At 35.0% G+C, this 24,386-nt stretch overlaps 1 protein-coding gene across 1 annotated transcript in view; it reads right to left on the bottom strand.

Annotated features, from left to right (window-relative positions):
* Positions 1–3,073: 3,073 nt before the first annotated feature.
* LOC127130500 (carboxylesterase 1) overlaps positions 3,074–24,386 on the bottom strand; it is a 32,476-nt gene continuing 11,163 nt past the window's right edge. Inside the window, exon 2 of the mRNA XM_051059498.1 lies at positions 3,074–3,660. Coding sequence (XP_050915455.1) covers positions 3,215–3,660 — 446 coding nt within the window. The 3' untranslated portion in view covers positions 3,074–3,214. The remainder of the gene's footprint in view (positions 3,661–24,386) is intronic.

Raw genomic sequence — 24,386 nt, forward strand, 5'->3', positions numbered from 1 at the left:
ATAATGCCTCTACTCAGTCCACACGAACGGATTCCTTTAGTCTCAGTGCTAGCTGCTATGAATGAAGGCTTTGAGTGAGAGAGAGAGAGAGAGAGAGAGAGAGAGAGACGAAATTTCATCTAATCAAATGCTTCTGCACAAGGGTTCTATTTATAGAACCACTTTTATGGGTTGCGAGCTAAAAAGTCCACTTAAGTATATGTGGCCCATATCTTATGATATACCAAAAGTCACTTAAGTGTGTGGTACCTTACCATATTTCGTATTCTACTTAAGTTTACCGTACCTTACGATGTTCTACAATTCACTTAAGTGCGTCGTACCTTACGGTGTTTCTTATTTACTCTATCTCTTACCAATCTGTTCTTTTTGTGTGTCATCCTGTAGGTTTTCGCGACATTGAAAATTATATTAAATCACATATTTAACATAATAAATAGTGAGCGGTATCTAGCAACACATCATTGCTACCCAAGACACAAAAATGCTATGTGATATGACAAATACTTTTTTATGATATTACTTGTGTGTACAATTACCCTTTTTGCCCTTATGTTTATATTAAACACAAGGCATAGATCGTGTCATCCTTGTCCAGTTCAATATTCATCCTTATACATTTATCCTGTTATGCAAGATGAGCAAATTCCATCTAGATCATTCATATCCCTCAACATGCTTCGTGGAGTACCCATCAATTGTCTTTATGGTCATCCAGTTACGGACAATGTTTGATCAGCAATAAATCACTCGACTCTACATCTAGGGTCCGTAGAGGTTTCAGGTCGACGGGTGGTATACACCACTATCACCATGAGAATAACTTATGACATTTTGCATAACATTTTATGTATTATTCTCATAGTGGGTCAATCTAGTATAAATATTACTCCTAATATTCATACCTATGTTTAAGACTTGATAACTCCTTATCCATGATCCATGAGATGTGATCATCAGTCTATATACATAATAATCTTAATGCTTTAATGTTATCTCACTTCACAATAAAGCTCGACTACAGATACTTTAAGAACAATGTCCTTATGTTTAATGGGATCTCATGATTAAGTCACACTTGATACATTAAACATACTAGCTATTCTAGGGACTTTATTAAACAAACATAATAAAGAAAATACCTTTTATTAAATAATTCGATACAAGTACTAAAAGTATTGGCCTCTAGGGCTTACACCAATATGAAGTGCATGCTCGTGAAGATGGTGGATGAAGAAGTTAGGACTAGGTTCAAGTCTTAAGTGGTTGACTTTGGTCAAAGTTGACCAAAAAGTCAACTATTGACCAAAGACAATCTTTTGGTCAAAATTCTATTTTTGTAATTTTCCTTGTATGAACACTTGTAAACTGGTTTTGTATGGAATGAAATGAACATTTTGAGAAAAATATATTTTTGATTTAATGCACAATGTTTTTATTTTTAAATATTAATATTTCCACCAAAATTTCATGTTTATTTACTTTAAACCAAGATGCTTGAATGAATCATGAGATTTAAGCTTGAATTAATGCACTAATGATAACATGGATTAATGCACCATGAAGCCTTAAATGGATCATGAAAATTGAAGAAACATGCATAGCAAAATTTGGACCTTGATCAAATGATTGATGATGCAAACTTATAATGATCAAATGCACCTTTCTATAAATTAAAATTCAACGATTTGATATCAATAATATGCGCCATGAAACTATAGTTTCCAAACCAAATGATCCACCAAAGACATGAGCCAAGAAACTAGGGTTTAGGAAAAATTGAATACCAAGATGTAATCCCAAACCAAAGCCTCAAGAACCAAGAACCCCGGGTTTCAAGCCAAATCACAAGATCCACAAACCAAACTATATGGACAAGGATGAGCATACAATCAATCAAGAACCTTCAATGATATAAACCCAAAAAGCTAGGGTTGCAAGCCACATGATTTAAGCAATAATGCTCTCCAAATAAATCACACCAAATGGCTTATGAAATTAGGATTTCATATCTTGGTTCAGATGAATCCAACACCATCTCCTTTAGGGCTTGATTTTCAAGCAAAACCCTAGCTTTGGTTAGGTATAAATACCCACAAGCCTTTGAATCTATGATGAATGATGGGAGGTTATAAAAGTGGATGAATGATTACATGTATTTGGCACAAGTGTATGTAGGTGAATCTTAAACCAAGAGTCAGATGAAAAATGAAAAGGAGAGGGAAATTTTGGGGGTATGACAATAACCACGGTTGAATTGAATAAGCGTAGTTGTTATACTTTCAATTTTTAAATAACAATAAATGTGAAGGGACACTGACTAATTTATATTAAAAAAAAAAAGAAAAATGTTTAAGCTGAGACTTGAAGCTTGTCATCCAAACTCTATGGCCATAATTTTTTTAAGGAACTATGATGAAAAGTTTATTAATAAAATAAATAAAAAACACGCGTGTACGGAATATGATATGACGATGGTGGAAATTATTTTTTTTTGTAATATTGTGTCACCGAAGATATATTTTCTAGTAGTGTTCAGACCTTATATGATCATAAAACTTCTAGCAAATTCACATGTTTTGAAACTAATATACGATTTGTCTTCTGATAGTTCAATATGGTCACAAGTTATTGCTAACTTGCTGGTTTTGTCATACCTAATTTTTAACCCTAAGATCCCACATATAATTTGCATCATTGCACACAAACAAGATCACATCTTGGTCCTTCCCTTTATCCATCTTTGGGTTTGCTTCTTGTAGGGATCACCAATCACCTCTTTGTTTTGTTTTACGTTTGTGTTAAAATGATTAATTTCTTATCTAACCACTAATCAAAATAGCAAAAATATGTTTTATTTTCCTTAAGAAGGAAGAAGATTGATTTATGTTTTAGAAACATGAATCATGAGATTAACTAATGGAATGTGCGGTGTATCACACACATCTCATATCTCATAAGTGACGTCATATCAAAACATATCATAATTTATTACTTTTTATTTTTAAAATAAAAAGATTTGGATACTCATTTAGTATGTATCAATAACATATAACATAGAGTCAGTTATCAATAGATAAATCCGAAATAGATATTAAAGTATCCGGTCTCTTTTTCATTGTAAAAGTCATACCAACAAAATTAGGGTAACCTAAAAAACAAAGAAAATCTCATACAATACTCTTGACCCAATATTCACCCTAAGCACACCAAATTATGAAATAAAGCCCTTAATTAACTCAATCAATTTCTTAGATTTCAATGGATCAGAATACTCTATTGCATGAGAACCTTCTTCAAAGTCCTTCACAACATGAACACCATTTTCCTCCATCAACTGTGCCAACTCTTTCTCACGATCCACCATTGGATCTCCATCATTCCCACTCACCAATACCTTCCATCCAACGTCCCTTATCTTCTCCAACTTCTCAAGACCATTCCCAACCCTTAGATTGCAATACTCATGATCGCGGTCAGCTCCAATTGGAAGTGCCAATTCCCACATTAAATCAGTAACACACAATGGAACAATTCGATCATTCACAAGCCTTAACTCGGATTCGGTTCTCTCTTTTCCACCAAAAAATGGTTGGCGCAATATTAACCCTTGGATTTTAATTGGCTCAAGTTCATTCACAACCTCTACTGCTCTTAGACCTGAAATAGTTGTGTAATAAATTAAAATTAAAAATCTTAAATTTTGATTTAGATCATTTTCGTATATACAAAGAATGGTTAGAACCATTGTTCGTCTACATAACTATACTAGGAGCCTGTTTTGATTAACCTTTTTTTTTGAGTTTATTGGTTTAGAAGACCTTTTCAAAACATATAACATATATAAAAAGAATTTAAATTTAGTTTATTTTATTTATAAAATAAAATAATTTATTTTATCTTATTTTATAAAAATAAGTTATACAATCTTTTATATATATATATATATATATATATATATGGCAAAGTCGTACGGTTATCTAGAAAAGGCATTATAAGGAGCAATGTTATCCGTTGGTCGGAAGAAATTCAAGGACTTTCAATTTAAGGAGGATAAGATGTAATATCCCTGTTTCCTATTCATATTATAAGAAGAGATCAAGAGAGAGTTAAGTTTAATTGTTAATATTTGAGAATTGGAGTGGAAGCTAGTGACATTGGGGGCAATTCTTCTAAAGTGTTGAGGGCATTATTGAAGATATGCAAGAAAAATCTATTAAAAATCAACATTTCCACCAAACACCCCATTCTCTCATTTGTGTTCACCACTCTAACCAAAGAAAATAGGAAAGGAAGGGAGCATGGAGAGTGAGGCCGAGCTCTAGAGGAAAATGAGGGTAGAAGTCATTAAACCACATCATCTCCATTGTGCATGTGAAGGTTTGTGGAGTCATTCAAAGAAGAATCATCAAACTTAGACTTACTCATCAAGATCCTTATCATCCTCATTTGTAAATTCATCTCCATCATTCTCTCAAGAAGAGTTAGGCTTTGAGAAGCAAGAGGTAAGGGTGTATATTCAAAAAGTTGAAGAAGTTGTGCAAAATTCAGATTTTTGACATGTCTCCATTCAAGAGGTAATAACTTTCTCCTTGTAACTCAGAACTGAGTGATTTTTGATTTTTCAGAAACTAAACGAAATTTCCTTTATTTTGGATACTAATTTCGCTTACTTGGGGTTTGTGATGAGGTCGAAAATCGTATTTGAAGTTGGAGGTCTGATGTTGAGTTATGCAGAAAATCTGCATGCGGGTTTGGTGGATTTTGAGCTCAAGTTTTCATCTTTTGTATGTGTGTGAAACTTCGTTATCATGGAAAGGAGAACAATGGCCAAGTGTGTGAAGCATCATCGTCCTTTCCATCTTTCAGTCATCAAATTCAGATTGGTATAAGGTGAGTCCTTAGTTAGGAATTGGGAGATTAGAACTAGGCCTTGCATGTTTATGGGAATTTTTGATAAATTACCTAAGACTTGTTAGTGACTTAATTAATAATCTTGTAGGAACGAATTTCTTTGTGTTTTGATTGCCTATGTAAATGCATGTTAGGGATGAGTGGGCGTTAGTTTGGAATGAAAAAAAGGGTGTTAAAACCCTAATTTTCGTGAAAGTTGATGTCACGCTCGCTTAGCGAAATCTGGCTCGCTTAGTTGAAAAATAGTAGGCTGGAACAAAATTGTGTTGCCACTAAAACGAGTGTATCTTGAGTTCAACAATTCAAAATGAAGTACGGTCGGAAGCATTGGAAAGTTATTACAATGCTTTATCTTATGATCAATAAATGTTACGTTTTTATGACAGTTGGTGATGTGTGATTAGTTCTTGTTTGATTACATGTTTAAAGCTAAGTTGAATTGGTTTGTTGACATATCAATGTGATGATGTTTATTGTGTTGACCTCGTGCATTGATGTTAGAATAATTTCCTGATGATATGAATTGTTAGATGTGTGATCCTTTCCTTCTTGACATGGTTGGTGTATGCATCATGATGACTTCTAAAATTTTGGTTTACTCGCTTAGATAGCAAGAGCTTCGCTCATCGAGACCTCACATTTAGCTCGTTATCCTTCTCTAAGTGACGAACCTGTTTTGGAGAAAAGTTTCAATTTTGGACGGGCTCGCTTGGACTTCGTTGGGGCTTGCTAAGCAAGCCTCTAAAGCTCAAGTTTGTGTTATTTTTCCCAAATGTAACTTAAGATTTGTAACTCGGATTGGAGTGTCATCTTTTGTGTTGTGAAACTAACGGGAAGTGTTATGATATAGTGGATAATATGGTTTCGTCCACTTCTCTCCCTGTTGTCCGTTCATTCCAGATGAATGTTTGGACATGAGTTATTCAGCTATGCTATAATTCGGAGTGGGCATGTGTTACTAGATGGTAATTTGTTTGCCGTTAATACACATAAGCTATTGATATGGTAGGATCGTGGGGCCTAACGAGGCGTACATTCACTTGATTATCGGTATGGTGGGGTCATGTCGCCACTTAGGCAATGACACTTTGTTACTCACTACTAGTGGGGTCGTATTGCCATTTAGGCGTAAATCACTTTGTTACTCATCAGCGTTATGCCCTGGTGGGCTCGGGCAATCATGAAGGCATGTTTGCATCGTAGTTAACTTACATGCATTTAGATGATTGATGGGGTTGTGACGCCGCATCGGCAATGTCACTTTGTTACTCATCACATATGGGGTTTTGTAGCCTTTTAGGCGTAAATCCCTTCGTTACTCATATGACTCATCGTGTGGCGGGCTTGTACAATTATCTTGAGGCTAGACACTTGGTTACTCGTCGAGGGTGTGCTTAGTAGAAGGCGCACATTACTTTGGGATTCTATCGTACACGGGTACAAGTATTCATATGTGGTTGTGCTAACTTTATTGTGTGTTACTATGTATAATTGGATAGTCAGGAGACTTCCAATTCAATATTATATGGTATTTGTGCATTTCTGAAATGGTAAGTAAGTAAAATCCAGATCAATGGTTGATTTGTATATGATTATGCACCCTATAGAGCCGGGAGGACGCATTGGATAAGAGGACTCACTGAGATTTAGTAATCTCACCCCAATCATATTATCATTTTTTTAGGTACCCTGGTTAAACTAAAGAGTTTGTGAAAAGGTCAAGATCAGAGACTTGGATAAGTTTATGACTTGTAGACTGTATCTGATCTTGTTTTCCGCTGTGCATTCTTTAAAGACATATATGTTGTATACATCTTTAGCTATGGATTGTGATGTATACGGTTTTATTATTCCATCTTTATCTTTTGTGTGTATTCAGTACCAAAATTTTAACGTCTTACTGATATGATTCTAGACACATATTAGCGGGGTGTTACAATTGGTATATAATAATGGAGAAAATTCATCAATATATAAAGAAGGTGAAGAAGTTTCATCCAGTGAAATATTTGAAAGAATAAATAAGGAAGAAGTGTCAACAAGAAATATCTTTAAGAATGAACCTCTAGTAAAATCTTTGAAGATCCCTCATTCGATGAAAAAGACAAACATGTTTGGTTGAAGGTCTCTAGGGAAGAAGATGGCAGTGAGGTAACAACTATATCTTACAAGCAATCATTTAAATTAAATGTTAAGTTAAATAAGGAACGTCATAAGATTAAAAAAAAGCAACTTAGATCTTAAAGATTATATTGAGTTTCTAGAGAATAGCAATGAAACATTAAGATATGAAATTGCTAATATTAGAAAACAAGATAATAAGTGTGAGACATGTGTCTCAATGAAAAAGGAAGTGAAAGACATGCACTAAACCCTAAGTAAATTTACAAAGAGGAAAGCAAACCTAGATTTGATTCTATCAAATCAAAGTCCTTCCTTAAATAAAATAGGATTATGTTTTAAGTCGAGTAGATCACATAGTAAAGACTTTAATAAGAAGAAACTAAATTGTCTTATCTATAAATGCTCCTTCTGAAATAAGCCTGGACAATTTGAGACATTTTGTTATGATAAACTAATAATGTCTAAAAGTAATAACCTTAGATATCATAGAGCAACTAATGCACCATAACCTAAAAAGATTTGGGTACCAAAGGTGAAAACCTAATTTGTTTTTCATGAATGGTTTGTAGCTTTAATGGAGCCTTGGTGCATATTAAATGAAGTTGCACAAAGCAAGATGTATACCCTTGAGTATACAAGAGAAGGTCATGCCTGATAGTGTTTGTTGATCTCGATGCTTGTGATCAAAGTATGTTTGTTGATGGTGTATTTCAACGAACGTGATCAAGTTGTTCTCGTTGATGGTGTATTTTAATGAACGTGATCAATATGTTCTCATTGATGGTGTATTTCAACATACATGATGAAATTATTCTCATTGAGGGTATTTCTTAATCATTATAATAATATGTGATGATCATGTAACATTTTAATAGGTTGAGGCGATAAGCATGTAATGGGCTTGTCAGTCTTGCGGTTTGAACCAACTCTCGTATCATATGATTCACAAAGAAGGATTTACAATAGTGGTTTGTCTTTCCATCAAAAGGAAGAACTTTCTCAAATTAACCTGAAGTTTAAGGTAGTACACTTTTTAGAGGTTGAAATATCATAAAACTATGATTAACCCTCTAAATAAGTGATTTATTAACTTCTTGGTCATTTGAAATTATTTTTACTAATGACCTATTTGAGTATTGAGACTTTATGGAGAAAAGGGGGAAAAATGAAAAAAAGGATGTCAAAATCAAAATGCAAAAGTCCAATGTGAATCCAAGGCTCAAAATACCAAGGATGCCGACAAAGCAGAAAATAATCGTTTAGACCTAATCGAACAATCGACTAGAAGCATTTGAATTTAAAATTTTGCATATTCTAATTTATTAGCCGTCAAGGGATAATCAATTATAACATTCAAAACATTAAATCGTCCACTTCTCAACTGCCAACTGATTGCATTAATTGAATAATTAATTATTATTTCCCTTATATTCGATTATTATTTTTGGATTTTTAAAGATATTCCTTCTCCTCTCTTCTCATATCATATTTCTTTCTTTCTTTGTTTTCTTTTGTGAGTGTTAGAGCAAAAAATCTTCTCTTTCTCTCCATCATTATCAGTGGCACCCAAAAGATCTTGTACATTCGAAGGCTCCACCTCGTACTACTCTGAATTATTTTCTTCTCAAGATCAAAGAAGATAAATTCAACAAAAAAATTGAATTAAAGGAGCTCCTTGATACACACTAATTGAAAGAAAGAGTTTTCAGAGATTGTGCTTTCCTCCAACTCTTTGCTGATGCGCGATTGAAAAGCTTCATTTGTGACATCTCGAATGAAAGGTTTCCTATGTTAATGAGAATGTTTTATTCAAACCATAACTGCGTAGATGGGATTCTTACTTATAAAGACAAAAAATATCAAATTCGATTGTTTCTTGAAGATTTCGCAGGCGTCTCCAACATCCCATGAACTGATCCAACTATAATGACAATGAAGAAGATATCAATTTTAACTTTCTAGATGCTTCTACCTCATTTTTGTCATATCCAAACTCTAGCATTCCTACACCCTTCATCGTTATCTTGGTGCACCTGGATATTTGTTTGGTTCACTATGTGGTCAACTATGTTCTTTGTCCCAAGGAAAAACAACTTTAGACACATAAACATATGAGACATAGATGAAGTATGGTTTTTGGCAAATAGAGTTAAACATAATTGAGCTAGTGCAAATGTACTATGGGCAATTTCCCGGTCCTTATGAATAATCATAACTCGCCCATCAGTAAGTAATTACTTCATACATAGGTATAATATGGACAGTGAGGTTTCCAGCTGGTTAAAAACATGTCGTCATATGATCATGTCATATGAAAAGGGTGCATCTATAACAAGATATCTTACCTTGATCATTCTTGCGCTTTTCTCACCTCTAAACACGATATTTAAGGTGTTCAATTCGTTTACTTGCACTTGTTCACGTGTAAATTCTTCCAACGAGCCTTGGAAGGCTTTAAGATCATATAGATCCAGACGAAGCCTTTAGAAAGCATCCCTGATCAATAAGTATTGTCTTAATCTCCCCATCATCACACCTTACAATTATGACCATGGGATCGTTATCGTGTGGATGGATGTATAAAGCGTCATTTTTAGAAGTGATCTCGGATTCTAAAGCTTCCTTCTTGCTTGAGTTATGGTTTAAAGGTGAGCCTTCTACAATTAGAATTAGACGTGCCTACCTTCTGCGGGGCAAAACTAGTCTCCTCACCTCTGGTGAACCCTCCTACAATAATATTAAGGGTGTGGCGCACATGCTTGTACTAGCTACTTTTGATGTAATTTTTCAAGTGCCCTCTCGAATGAGGAGCTCTATCTCCTTCTTGAGATGGTAGCAGTCTTCCATGTTATGGTCATTGACCTTGTGAAACTTGCACCACCTATTGGGTTTAGGCCCTATGATGTCTAACTTCGGGGTTGTTTAAAGAGGAGTGTCGTGCGCATGGACGACCTTATACCATGTGTTCTCGCGGAGAGTGTTTAAGGGCTTCAAAAATTTTACAAACCTCCCACTATGTCTAAAGTTCTTCGTGTCCTTAACATGTGAGGTATAGTGGTTCATGCAACACTTGTACAATTTATTAGGGTTATTAAACGTCCAATCATTAACATCTCTGGCCTTGTTTTCGACGTTGCTTTCTTTGCTTTTTATGTAGCAATATGTGTGTGTCACTACTTCTGCCAACGAAGCACCATGCCTCTAGGCAAGGGATTTGCTGAGATTCTTGGAACTTAATCCGTTTTGGAATTCCCCCAATGAACAATACTTGATTTAGATGGAGGATCTTAATAGTCGCATCATTAGAGAGGGCTAGGTACCCCCTCAAAGATTTTGTAGGGCCTTGGAGAATGTTGAAGAGGATTGTGGTATACATTATTCAATGTCTTCCTGCTGCAAACTGATGGACCAACTTCTTAAATATGTTCTGGTAGTTAGAGATTGAAAGTCATGACAGGTTCCTGTACCATCATAACTCAACATCCCTGAATGTTCCGTAGAGAAGTTTGCATTTCATGGATAAAGAGGCTCCAATAACTTCCATCTATGTGTTGATGGAGGCGACATTCTCTTGGGAGTCGTTGCATCCATCAAACTTGGCCAGAGATAGAGGGTTGAAATTTTATGGCTTTGGTGCCCTCCATATTTTGTTAGAGAATGGTTATGGGCCAAAAACCTAGGTCTATTGGAACAAAATCGTTCATCTACCTTGGGATTTGATGATAACAAAGTATGTAAAGAACAACTCGATATGCTAACATATGTTCAAGTATGCGAGATCATAAGCTTAAAATTCAACTTACAACTGACCCTGATGAAAGCATTTGCAGAGAAGCTAAAAGTCTCAGATTCTAAAGGACTAGAATTTGATGAATCTGGACGTGGTGTTTCAGCTTCTGAAGGATCAAAATCTGATTATGGTGTCTCTGTCTCTGGTGACAGCTCAGACGCTAAATACCTCAGCTAAAGGTGCGTAGCCTATGATATGTACTCTGTCTCCATAGAATACTAACCTTGTCACTCCAAACTTATGGAAAAAGTTAACTAGAGTCTCTTAGTCCAAGGCTCAAGAAAAGTTGATGTGACATTTTAAGTCCGCCCCAACGTTTGTTATATACCTAGTATGAAAAAGAAGTTGTGGATAATGTTATTACTTTTCAAAGATCACTTGTGCAAGCTACTTTCCAATGACTCTTTTTCTACCTCTATAAAAAGGAGATGAGGATTTAAAGGAAGGTTAAAAACTCACGAACAATCTAACGAGCATAACTTTGAGCTAAATTTTTATCTGTTTGCTCCACAAGTTCTTAAGTTTTCTTATCTTTGTATATCTAAGAAATCTTACGTGTTAAGAATCTTTGTGTCTATTGTATCACTTCTATACTTCTAATTGAATATCAAGTATAGTTGTAATTATTCTACTAAACTATTTATTTAAAAGTAGAGGAAGTCTCTTGCTAGTTTTCTTGAGAAGTGGAATTATCTTGCTAGTTTGCTTGAGCAGTGAAAGCCTCTTGCATGTGTACTTGAGCAAAAGTATCCTGTTGGATTGCTTGAGCGAGAGTCTCTTTCTATTATGATTAAGAAGTTGAATTCTCTTGATAGTTGCTTGAGCAAAGTGTAATGAGTTTGATTATAGTGAAAATCTCTTGTTGGACAAGGGGAATGAATTACTCTCAGTTTAGCAGAGGAACCAGGATAAACTATGTGTGTTGATTTACTACTTGATTATGAATATTATTCTTCCGTTGCTATTAACTCTGAGGTCAGATTCTGAACTTGTTCCGATTATGAATTTAGCTTTTCAATAAGAAAAATAATTAACATACATAATTTAACCCCCTTCTTGTGTATTTTTATCACCTGCAGTTGACATCAAAGCACGATCTATACTATAACACTTAACAGTGGTGCATAAAATATCTTGAGAAGAATACATCGTCCATCATGCCTGATGGTCATGAAGTAACTAGTTCTGGTAATCCTAGTGAGGGTACTCCTCGTGTTAATAATAACCATGATCATAGTACATCTTATATTGCTAGACCACCAACATTCAGTGGTAACTCTACTGAATTTGATTGGTGGAAAAGCAAAATGCACACCCATATCTAGGGTTTGATGACGAGTTATGAGATATTCTTGAAAATGGAATCAACTTTGAATTTGATGGAATATGTATGGTGACTAATCGAAAAATCTCACACATGCTCAGAAAAAGGTTTATAAAAAGCATCATAAAGTGAGGGTATTCTGGCAGAATCTCTACCTCACCCAGGGTACATAAAGATCATTGAAAAATCTACTGCGAAAACCATCTTTGAATCTTTAGTATCTTTAAATCTACATAAAGATCATGTCAAGAAGATCCCTAGGATTCTTCCTGACGGATAGAGACCAAATGTGACAACTATTCAGGAAGCAAAAGACTTGAATAATATCAGTCTTGAATGTTTGATAAGTAATCTTCAAAGTCATGAGTTATAACTCAATGGAGATGAAGAACCAGTTAAGAAATCAAAGTATCTGGCTTTGAAATCTATTGGGAGGTCTGACAAATCTTCTCAGACATGGGAGCAAAAACAAGCCACTCATGATGAAGCTTCTTATGAAGATTATGATGATGATGAAATGACATTCGTCATAAAAAGATTTTAGTATCTTGCCAACAAAAACATGAGGTTCTCTGGTAAAAAATCTAGTTTCAAAGGAACAAGTTCCATAGAAAACAAGAATGATCAGAAAGGTTGTTTCAATTGTAAGAAGCCTGATCATTTCATTGTTGACTGTCCCGATCTGAAGAAGAAGAAAGCCAAGAAGGAAAACTTCCAGACAAATAACTTTAGAAGTAAATTCAAGAAAAGTCTCATGGCAACATGGGATGAACTTGATGACAAAGAAGAAGATGACAAGAGTAAATAAGAAGCCATCCTAGCTCTGGTTGCTTCAACATTCTCATATCCAGAATCAGAAGATGATTCTGACTCAGATTCAGAGGATACATAAGTGGTATTTTCTAAACTCTCTAAATCTGATTTAATTACTTAATGTCAAGATCTTATGGAAAGATGCCAGTAGAAAGCCAGACATATGAAAATTATTAAGAAGAAATATGGTCTTATAAGAGATGAACTAAACTTTTCTAAATACAAGATTTAAAAACTTGAGTTGCTTTAAGAAAAAAATATGTCTAACAAAACTCTTGATAAGTATGAATTAGATCTTCAAGAGTTTATCATATATGGGTTTGAACGAACCAAATTTACTTCCATGATCTATGGAGTAAGTAAGACCAAAGGAGAAGGTCTCAGTTATCATAAAAAAAAATTATAATCTAAGGAATAAAATCTTGATGAAACCATCAGCCCCTTCTTCTTCAAGCACTGCTAAAAAAGGGTTGAATGCTTACTTTGTGCCTACTACTGAAAATGGTAAAGTTCTGAACCAATCACCACCTATGATGGATGACTCACAAGTTCTGAAGAAATCAGAACCTTGAAGTCAAAGATCAAAATTTCTAAAACCTAAGACTCTCAAGTCAAAGGTTCTGAAGAAATCAGAACTCAAGACTCTTGAATCAAAGGTTCTAAAAGGTTCAAAAGTCAAGGTCAAGACTTATCCAAGACAAAGTTTTTATAAACAAAAAGTATGGAATGATTTTATACCCTACTACAAGGCTAAGGCTCAAAGCAAGAGGAAGCCCTATAAAACTAACCCAAAGGATCCATACGAGTATGGGTACCAAAGAGTGATATTATTTTTGTTGGAGATATGTTAAAGGAAAAGAGAAAAGAGACAACTTTTGTTCCCGGAAAATGGCTGTTACAACTTACAACAAGAAGAAGGCCTATATTCCAAATCCTAACTCCGAAGGAGGAAGGAAACGTGGAATTTGGAAGAAACCAGTAAGACAAGATTACTGGTACTAGGAAGACTGATGTTGTCTTATAAAGTGTTGGTGATTCATACTCTAAATAAATCGTTGAAGTTTATCCAGTTGTTATGGAATCTTAAAAGACTCCAGATGGTTTTCTGAAGAGTATTGGTGGAACAATGTTTTTCCTCAAGAAAAATCTCAATAGCAAATCAAAAGCTACATAAAGAAAGGTATGGCTACCTCTGTGTTCTTATGTAACACTTTCTAATCCTTTATTTTTAAATATATGTCAAAAGAGTTTCTTAGTTATGAAAGAATAATTACACTTCACTATGATAGTTCTACTTTAATACACTTTCACACGTTCGAGATCTAAAATTTTATCACTCAATTCACACGAATTCGAGCCAATTTCACACGTATTCTGATCCTATTTCATTCCCTATAAGTAGTGGAACCTATTGCATTCATTTTCAAGCTTTGAGAGCCAAGAAAACTCTAAAACACTTGAATCCCGATCTCTCAAATAACCAGACACTCTCTTTTTCGATTCAAGCTTTTTTCCTTCCATTTCTTCGCCCAGAATGAATGACAAAGAATCTTATTCTATATCAGAGTCAAGCATCTTAATCTTTTAGAGATTAGTGCTTACATCTGATTGGAGTAGAAGAGTCTAATGATATCCAAAAGCTATTATGATCAGAAGCTCTGAACTAGCTTCTGATGAATAATAGCGTCTGAAGCATCCCAGCCTCTGAAATTTAAAATAAGGTTGATTGCCTCTAATATGCACACAAGTGGACAAAACTTTCTTTTTCCTCTGGAACGTGTCCTCTTGTGTGTCATAAATCTGAAATGTCTTATGACACGTGGATTAAAGTTGTTGGGTAAAAATTCCTCTAATTTTGTTGATTTGTCTTAGTTACTTTGCTTCTCGCTTCTTTTATCTTTATGTTCTATTTTGTTCAAAATTAGTTTTTGTAGTGGGAAATTCATGTTCATCAAGCTATTGACAAGCTAGAGATCAATTAACAAGAGTCGCCACCACGCTTTTATTGTTTCTAAGGGAAAAGGGAAAAAAGTACGAACAAAACCCAAAAAAGTAAGAAGTTTTCAAATAAAAACTAATAAAAGTCAGAGATCACAGGTAAGGGGGTTGGTTATACAGAGGGAAGGTGTTAGCATCCAAAGTGTCCTAGGTACTCCTAGGGAGCCCTTTTTTTTATGCATATGTATTTTGTACAAAGTGATGTTTACAAACAAATAGAATGGGGGGATGAGAAAAGAATTCAGTAATTATATTTTTGTGTTTGACAAGACCTTCGGTCTTGTGCCTACGTACCAACATAAAAATGAGGGATCAAAACCTCGTAGTTCGTGATACAAATTTCAAAGTAGGTGCATTATTTTTTAATAAAATTTAAGTTTGAAAGGCACAAAGGCCTAAAAATGGTTTGAATGAGTTAGTTCTTTTTGGATTTTTGAAAGTTTAGGTCAAGTATAGTTAAGTTTATTTACAAGTTTGATTTAATAACAGAGGTTTGAAAATGCAATGGCATAAGGCCAAAATTACTATCTTTTTGCAAAAATGGTCAAAGTTTAGAACAAAAATAGTTCACACAAAGAAGATTTTGAAAATGGAGGGAGAAATTTTGAAATTAAAGAAATGGGGAGAAGATGAAGAGACTATCCTATGTACAAAATTTAAAAGTTTAGAGTTGAAAAGATCTGACCAAGTGGGTAGTAATCCAATAGACAAGTATGTCAATAGAAACCCATAATTCCCTTGGACTTTTTAGAATCAAACAACACACAAATGCACAATTATATCATCTTGAAGAGCAAGGCATCAAATAAAGATAGTCTCATCCAAGCTCATCCATTCCATGATCTTCTTCAAAATAGCCCATGTAACAGATGAATTCCACAAGTCACATGTTCAAAATAACAGCTACACCATGATCAGGTTGTAGATGAATCTTAGAGATCTTTAAAGATGTATCAGATGAAGTTCAAATTTCAAGCACTTGGTTCTTCAACAAATTGGCATTGGCCAAGTCCTTTAGCTTAGGTAGGTTGCCTAGATTCTAAGACATTCTTTGAAGAACACTCAATCCACTTATCACAAGCATGGATCCTTGAACCAAAACATCTTCCAAAGGAAGGAAAGAAGGCCAAGTTTCCATACAATACCATGAAAGAGGGGAGACTTACAATCTCACTAACTAGAATGCTTATGCCTTTTATATCACAATTTAACGCTATGTTAAGCAATCGTAATTGGACTTATGTAGAAGTCACAACTATTTTAGGTCGGGCAATAGAATTTTGGTGTTAATGCATGTTAGAGACATAGTATAATGGACTATGCTCATGAAACATACCACACACAAAAAAGAATATGTAAAAGGTGTGGCCTATGCTCATGTCAATTTTTTAATCAACTAGCATTAGGACTTTGAGATGTCATAGGCCAAATGGAATGAATTAATTAAGAAGAGGAATGAGATGAAGTGGAAAGGGGATGAATGAGATCACAAATTGGTCAAAGAAGGAATTTTATTAAATTAATATCATTCATTCATTTTGGGAGATGAAATGTACATTCCATCAATACCCTAAATCCAATGATATTAACTTGACAAAGTCAAATTAACTTTGACCAAGGCCCAACAACAATAAGCAAACTCATACAAGTCAATACAAATAGTCAACAAAATTTAATTGACATTTATTCAATTAAAAATAATAAAATAATGCATTTAAATCAAATATGTTTTGTCCAATTCCTAAAATCTCATCAAAACACCAAAGAAATGGCCATGAGATTTATCATAGGTCAAGCAAGGTCAAAGTACCTTGGAGAAAAAATTTCATTATTTTTGGACATTTAAAAATATTTTTAAACAATTAAAAACAAATGAGTCAATTAATTCATGAAAAATATTAATAATGATCCAAAAAATAATTTTAATTCAGAATATGAAAGAGAAAAATATTTGAATTTTTTTGGTGAAAGTCCCATATTTTTTGGATCAATATTGAATTTAATATGAATTATTGAAAATAATATAATTAAAATAAAATTCAGAAAATCTAAATTACGTGGACCATCAGATCTCCCTCATTAATTGAGGTGGCAGATCTGATGGTCCCTAGCGCGCTATCCACCATGGACCTTAGTCAGCGCGTGGCAAATATGGTATTCAAAATCAACGCTCAGGATTAGAACAAAACACATGGATCCTGTGGTTCAGATGCTAGCCAACTCATCGCCGGAGCCAGAGCTCCGGTCATCTTCTCCGGTGGACCTCACCGGACTGGTCCACCATGAACCATCACCATAATAAAAAACAAGGACATGATCTTGAAGAAAAAATGGCACTGAGCTCGAATCTGACATCCATTCACTCCAATTCCAAGTATATTGAGAGATATATGGAATTGAAATTTGAGGTACATGAACTGAGTTGCTTCGATTTGACCTCAAAGCAACTCAATCTTCTTGCCTACATTGGTAGGACTTCAGACAACCAAAGAATCAATAGAATTGAGCAAGAATTTGAGAGAATCGAAGAGTTCAAGATTTTTGAAAAATACCTTCAATGTAGGTCTGGATTCGATGGATCTTGATCTTGCTTATGCCTGGACTCACTCCACTTGCTTGCAGGAGAAGGATTGAATGGTTAAAAAGCTATGGATTCCTGGAGAATTGAATTTCAAAACAGTGGAGATTCAAGCTCAAATTCAAGAGAATTTATCAGGCTTATCCATTGAGAATTGAGGGTTTGAAATGGGGGATCAAAGCTGGCGCGATTGTGTGTGAATTTATGAGCAATTGAAGCTCTATTTATAGCTGGAATGGTTGATAATTGCACACTCACATTCACTTTTCAATTTTGGCAAATGGTGATGCAATGGTGCATGGGCGCGCATAGGCCCATGAAATGATTGCTAGAGGTCCATAATTGAAGATCAGGTGCTCTGAAGTAAGCTTGGATTGCAAGGCAAATGCACATTGATGTTTGAAGCTTGATCCATGCCAAGTGATGTCACTCGGTTTAAGCCATGCGCAACCTATGCATTTCTTGTCCAAAATGAATGAATTTGTGAAACTTCTGGTAAAATTAAAAACATTTTTTTTCACTTTGGGCTTAATTGATTGAAAATTTATGAAACTTCTGTGACGATGGATCATTCAAAAAGAAATCAAGATATCTTATAGAAAGTTTCATTTCAAAAGAAGAAGTGATTAATATTTCATTAAGCTAGGAAAGAGATTACAAGAGGATTGTTCTATAATATTTTATCTAAATAATCACTCTATGCTTGAGTAATGAAGGTGGTTTCCCATTCTATATCTGGCTTTTCATCTTCATCCGAATCAAAGTAGACAACCTTCTTTAGAACATTCTTTTTCTTCTCTTAAGATTCCTTTTCTTCTTTGAAGCCTTTCTCACCTTGAGTGCCTTCGTGAAAGTGTTTGACCCAGAAGCCTGGGCTTCTTCACTTTTCATTTTATGGTGTTCCACAGTGGTGTTGGACTTATTCACCATAGTTATTTCAGTAGAAAAAAGGACTTAGGAACTTTCAAAAGGAGTACTCGTGTTTGTTTAGAAGAGAATGAGTTGGATAAAGATGTAGGATTTTAACCTATGGGTTCATGGTTTTATAGAAGATCTTGAGTGTCGCTTACGTTGCTTATGAAAGTTTAATCACCTTGCTCTTTAATGATGTTATAGGTCTTCTAGCTCTTTACTGCAAAGACTCGTGTCTGACCGTCTTGAGAAACGAAGAAAGTTTTGCAAATCAATCTAAGTCATTTCCCTTTCTTTTAAAAAACGTGATTCATTTTTTGGGAAGTGCAAAATCTATTTTTATTTATTTTTATTAGAAATTAAATTTTCCCACATATTTGTTTTTTTTCAATATCTTTTTTCTCTCTATGCTAACGTGTCTTTGTTAACTTTTGGTTGATGAGAAAATGAGGAGAAAATAATGGGAGAATTTAAAGATGATAAAAGTATTTTGAATTCTTTTATATCCCTGAACCCACATCAGAACTCATTTTATGTTTAAATATAAAGATTTATTTTCTTATGCTATCAAGATAAGATTAATTAACTTGGATATGACTTAGGGGAAGCTTACAAAATTCATCCTTTGAACTATTAGACTCAAGGGGGGATTACAAACCTTAGACTCTGATGTTGTAAAGTTAGTCAAAGTGACCAACCATTGTTCTAAAATACTTCTTTTTGTCATCATAAAAAAGAAGGAGATTGTTGGAACAAAATTATTTATATCACTTGGGTTTTGATGATAACAAAGTACTTAAAGAACAATTGGGTATACTAACATATGTTCAAGTGTGTAGGATCATAAGCTTAAAATTCAACTCAGAACTGACCTTGATAAAAGCATTTGTAGAGAAGCTAAAAGTCTCAGATTCTAAAGGACCATAATCTGGTGACTCTGAACATGGTGTTTCAGCTTCTGAAGGATCAAAATCTGATTGTCGCGTCTCTGCCTCTAGTGATAAATCAGACTGTAAAGACCTCAGCTAAAGGTGTTATGCCTCTGATTTGTACTCTGTCTCTATAACAGACCAGTCTTGTCATGTTAGACTTATGGAAAAAGTCAACTAGAGTCTCTTAGTTTAAGGCTCAAGGAAAGTTGACGTGACCTCTTACGTCCGCCCCAACGTTTGTTATGTACCTAGTATGAACAAGAAGCAGTGGGCAATGTTATTACACATTAGTTGAAGATCTTAACAAGATTCGTCTTCCAACGTCTCTCTCTTGGAACTCCTGTTTTTCAAAGATCACTTGTGCAAGCTACTTTCCAACAACTCTTTTTATGTCTCTATAAAAAGGAGTTGAAGATTTGAAGTAGTGTTAACAACTCTTTTTACTGCACAAGTTCTTAATATTTCGTATCTTTGTATATCTTAGAAATCTTAAGTGTTATGAATCTTTGTGGTTGTTGTATCACTTATATACTTGTGATTGAACATCGAATATAGTTGTCATCTATTCTACTAAAATGTTTTTTTAAAAGTAGAGGAAGTCTCTTGCTAGTTTACTTGAGCAGTGGAAGTCTTTTAGTAGTTTGCTTGAGCAGAAGTCTATGTTGGATTGCTTGAGCGTGAGTCTCTTTCTAATGTGAGTATGCAGTTGAAATCTCTTGCTAGTTTTCTTGAGCAAAGTGTAATTAGTTTGATTATAGTGAGAACCTCTTGTTGGACAAGGGGATTGGACTAGTCTCAGTTTAGGAGAGGAACCAAGATAAACTTTGTGTATTGATTTACTACTTGCTTTTGAATATTATTCTTCCGCTGCTATTAACTCTGAGATCAGATTCTGAAGTTAGTTTTTCAGAATAGAAAAAGAATTAGCATAAATAATAACCCCCATTCTTATGTATTTTTCTCACTTTCAAGGTCTCCTCATGAAAATGATCTTCCTGCTAGCGTTGTTGGATGTGAAGGACATTGCCCTATAGAGTTTTATTGTGGAGATGACATTTCCGACATGGTGTCCTCGTTGCAATCGAACAACTATTGGTCGAAGTTGTCACCTTCTTCTGCACAATGTTAGATAAATGGGATGGAGAGGTGGATAGAAATCTAGCCGTATGATACAATGGTGGCCTTAGCCAGTTTTACCAGAGTCGTCGATGGGTGCAAATTGTACTTGTTAAAAGTTCAATAGGTGATAACATTTAGTTATGTAAGGTTATCTGAGGGTTTTGGGGGGTTTTTGTGGTGTTGAAGACAGCTCATACAAGTATGGTAAGAAGCTTTATATCTAGTTGATTTTTGAGTGAATTGAATGTCCCTTCGTCCTTATGGTGTGGGAGGCTTGCAAATATATCTTTGTGTGTGTGTGCGCGCGCATGCATGCATGTGTGTGCCTTGAGCTATTTTCAACCGCTTGAGCTATATTTAATAGACAGTGACTTCACTAGATATCATTTTATATTAGGTGTTGTCATCATCGAAACCAAACACTTAATCAGTTGATTGCGACTTTCATGTTAATAAACTTTGTCCCCTTGGATTACCCTGACTATAATTACAAGCACATAGATCTACATTTTCCCCTGTTTTGATAATGATAACACAACTCTCATGGATAACGAGGATCAAATTCTGCTTTCAGCAAGCTTGCGAGCGATATTATGAACTCTTAATCAGTCCTCCTTTGCATTATCAATTGTTATTGTTGATTCAGGAGAAGAACTTGGTGATTATATAGAATGGTGGTAAGGAGAGCATCGATGGAAGACGTATGAGGGATGTCATAATCTAAATCCTCTAGATTTACGTTCTCGAATTTTTGAGCATGACATGTTTGAGCTCTTGTTCTTATCTTTGGAGGTAGTTGAACTGGTACTCCATTGTTGATTTTTACCCTCATCAAACTTAAGGTGCTTTTTTTCCTATTTATGCATATTTATTATCTGATTCTTCCTCCTCTAAATTAAAGCCAACATACTCTAGGATTTTTGTGATTAGTCTTCTATATGGTAAGCTCCTATTTTTCTTTTTGTTTCCCATTGTAAAATGGATCAGGATAGTTTGAATTTAAAAAGGCAAGTTATAACTGTGGTCAACACCCATGTTGCTTCTAAGTGTTGGCAGCAATTTTGATAAAACCTAGAGGTGCTCACAAGTTGTCACATGTGTTGTCTTAACATAAGATAACTTGTACCTGCAGGATGTTTAAAATGTCATTATGCAGGATATTACTGAGATATCAGACCCGATGTCATGACATCTGTATATAGAATATTCAGTCTGAATGTTATGTATTATGTGATTGTGTTTTTAATGAAAATCTATGTATGATTAATGAGTTGATTGAACACGCTATCAATCAGTAATTACAACGAGATTAACTTATTTTCCAAAAAGATCTAATCAACTAACATGAGAAGATATGAATGGAAAATAGTTTTAGGGTTTTATGATATCCAAGCCCAGCCAAATGCTTCTATAAAAAGGACATGGAAAACCTGATTTGATACACAAGAAATAACGAACAAAATATTGAGAGAGAATAAGGGTTTTAGTCTTGTGTGGTCGTGTGAATTATAAGCCATTCAATTCATCCGTAGATGATTGAATTTGTCTAATTTTTGAGTTGTAATTTGTCACTCTAAGCTTTTAAGCATGAGTGTGTGTCTACTTGATTGAAGCTTTTAAGTAACATCAAGTGTGTGTCTTTGAAGAGTGTCTTCTTTTCATTGTAATTCTTGTTTTATATCACTGTTGTGATTGAGGGGGAGTGAGTAGGGTCTCTTATCTAAGAGTTCTTAGGTAGAAGTCACACGGGTAGAGATTAGGTGAAAAGACTGTAACTTGAGTTATTTATTGGAAGTCTTTGAACTGATTCTATTTAGTGGATTTCCTTCCTGGCTTGGTAGCCCCCAGACATAGGTGAGTTTGCACCGAACTGGGTTAAGAATTGCTTGTGTCTCTTGCATTACTGCTCTTTATCTTTTATCCTGTTTGTATTATTCAGATATTAGTGTTGTGACATTACCTTCGACATCTCATATCTGATATCGGAATTTCAATTGGTATCAGAGTAGGCATCCTGCTCTGGTTCTGGGTGAGATATAGGGACGATACTTTCTGGTACTATGGAGAGAGATGGAGGATCTGCTCACAGACCACCTATTTTGGATGGATCCAACTATGACTACTGAAAACCTCGAATGGTAGCCTTCCTAAAATCTCTGGATAATAAGGCTTGAAAGGTTGTTTTAACAGGCTGGGAACATCCAGTTATTACTAAGGATGGAGAAGCTACTACTGATACGAAGGCTGAAGAACAATGGACCAAGGAGGAGGATGATTTAGCCCTTGGGAACTCTAAAGCATTGAATGCTATATTCAATGGAGTAGATAAGAATATCTTCAGATTGGTAAACAACTGTGAGGTGGCTAAAGATGCTTGGGACATTCTCAAAACCACTCATGAAGGCACCTCTAGAGTGAAGATGTCTAGACTGCAGCTGCTCACTACCAAGTTTGAAAATTTAAGGATGAAAGAAGATGAAAATATTCATGAATTTCATATGAATATCCTTGAATTTGCTAATGCCTCAGGAGCCCTGGGTGAGAAGATGTCAGATGAAAAATTAGTGAGGAAAATACTCAGGTCACTCCCTAAGATATTTGCCATAAAAGTGACAGCCATAGAAGAGTCTTAAGACATTTCCAATATGAGAGTTGATGAGCTAATTGGATCCCTCCAAACATTTGAGATGGGAATGTGTGATGGATCTTAAAAGAAAGTCAAAAGCATAGCCTTCATGTCAAACACTGAGGAGACAGAGGAGGAAAATGGTCAAGATATTGACGAAGATCTGGAAAATGATGTAGCAATGCTGGGAAGACAGTTCAATAGACTTCTAAAAAAGATGGATGTAAGATCTAAGGCTAATGTCAAGAACATCTCATCTGACATCAGTAAATCCAACAATGCTGGAAGAAGAACAAGGTCAGATGAAAAGCCCAAAGAAGGAAAAGGAGTTCAGTGCCATGAATGTGTTGGGTATGGACACATTAGAACTGAATGTGGAACCTACCTCAAGAAATAGAAGAGGAGTCTTGCTGCCACTTGGTCTGATGAAAGTTGAAATTCTAGTTAACAGACTATTGATGTCACACGGGATGTTATGACATCCGATTCTGTTCAGACAGGAATGTATACAGCAGGTAAATGTAAAGGATAGTAAATAACACAGACAATTGTTTACCCAGTTCGGTGACAAACACACCTATGTCTGGGGGCTACCAAGCCAGGGAGGAAATCCAATATTAGCAGTATTAATTCAGGCCTTAAACCAACTGTTTAATCCTATCACTTAATACCTACCCAATGCAATTTCAATCTAAACTAAGATCAGAGTTCCTACTCACTCCCCCTCAATCACCACAGTGATTACAACCTTTAATTAGTTTAAAGTTAAATGGCGAAGTTATACTTCAAACAACTCTTGATTGTGCTTAACAACTTTAATCAAGATACACAGCACTCACGCTTAAAAGCTTAGAGTGACACAACACTTACAACACAATAAACACCCTAGTCCAATGCAATCATCTAGGTGATAATTGCTTGGCTCACAAGTTAAACCTAATACAAGACACAAATAAAAAATACAGCAGTGAAGTAAGATGGTACAATGAATGCTTCACGCTTAAAACCCCTGAATTGCTGAAAGTAGGATTTCCATCCTTTTATATTGCAGCACTTGGGCCTTGTACTTATATTTCCTAAAATTAAGGTTAAGCAAGTTAACCTAATTTCCACATATTAGGGTGCTAACAAATAGGCTATTTGTTAGGTCCATTAATTGTAGCTCAGTTGTTTGTTTCCTGGATTTTAGCTCAGCTGTTGGATTCCTGAAAAATAGCCTGAGAAAAATACTGAAACAAAAAAACTAACTAGCCTAC

This window comes from Lathyrus oleraceus, chromosome 1 (genome assembly GCF_024323335.1).
Source record: "Lathyrus oleraceus cultivar Zhongwan6 chromosome 1, CAAS_Psat_ZW6_1.0, whole genome shotgun sequence".
Taxonomy (NCBI): Eukaryota; Viridiplantae; Streptophyta; class Magnoliopsida; order Fabales; family Fabaceae; genus Lathyrus; species Lathyrus oleraceus.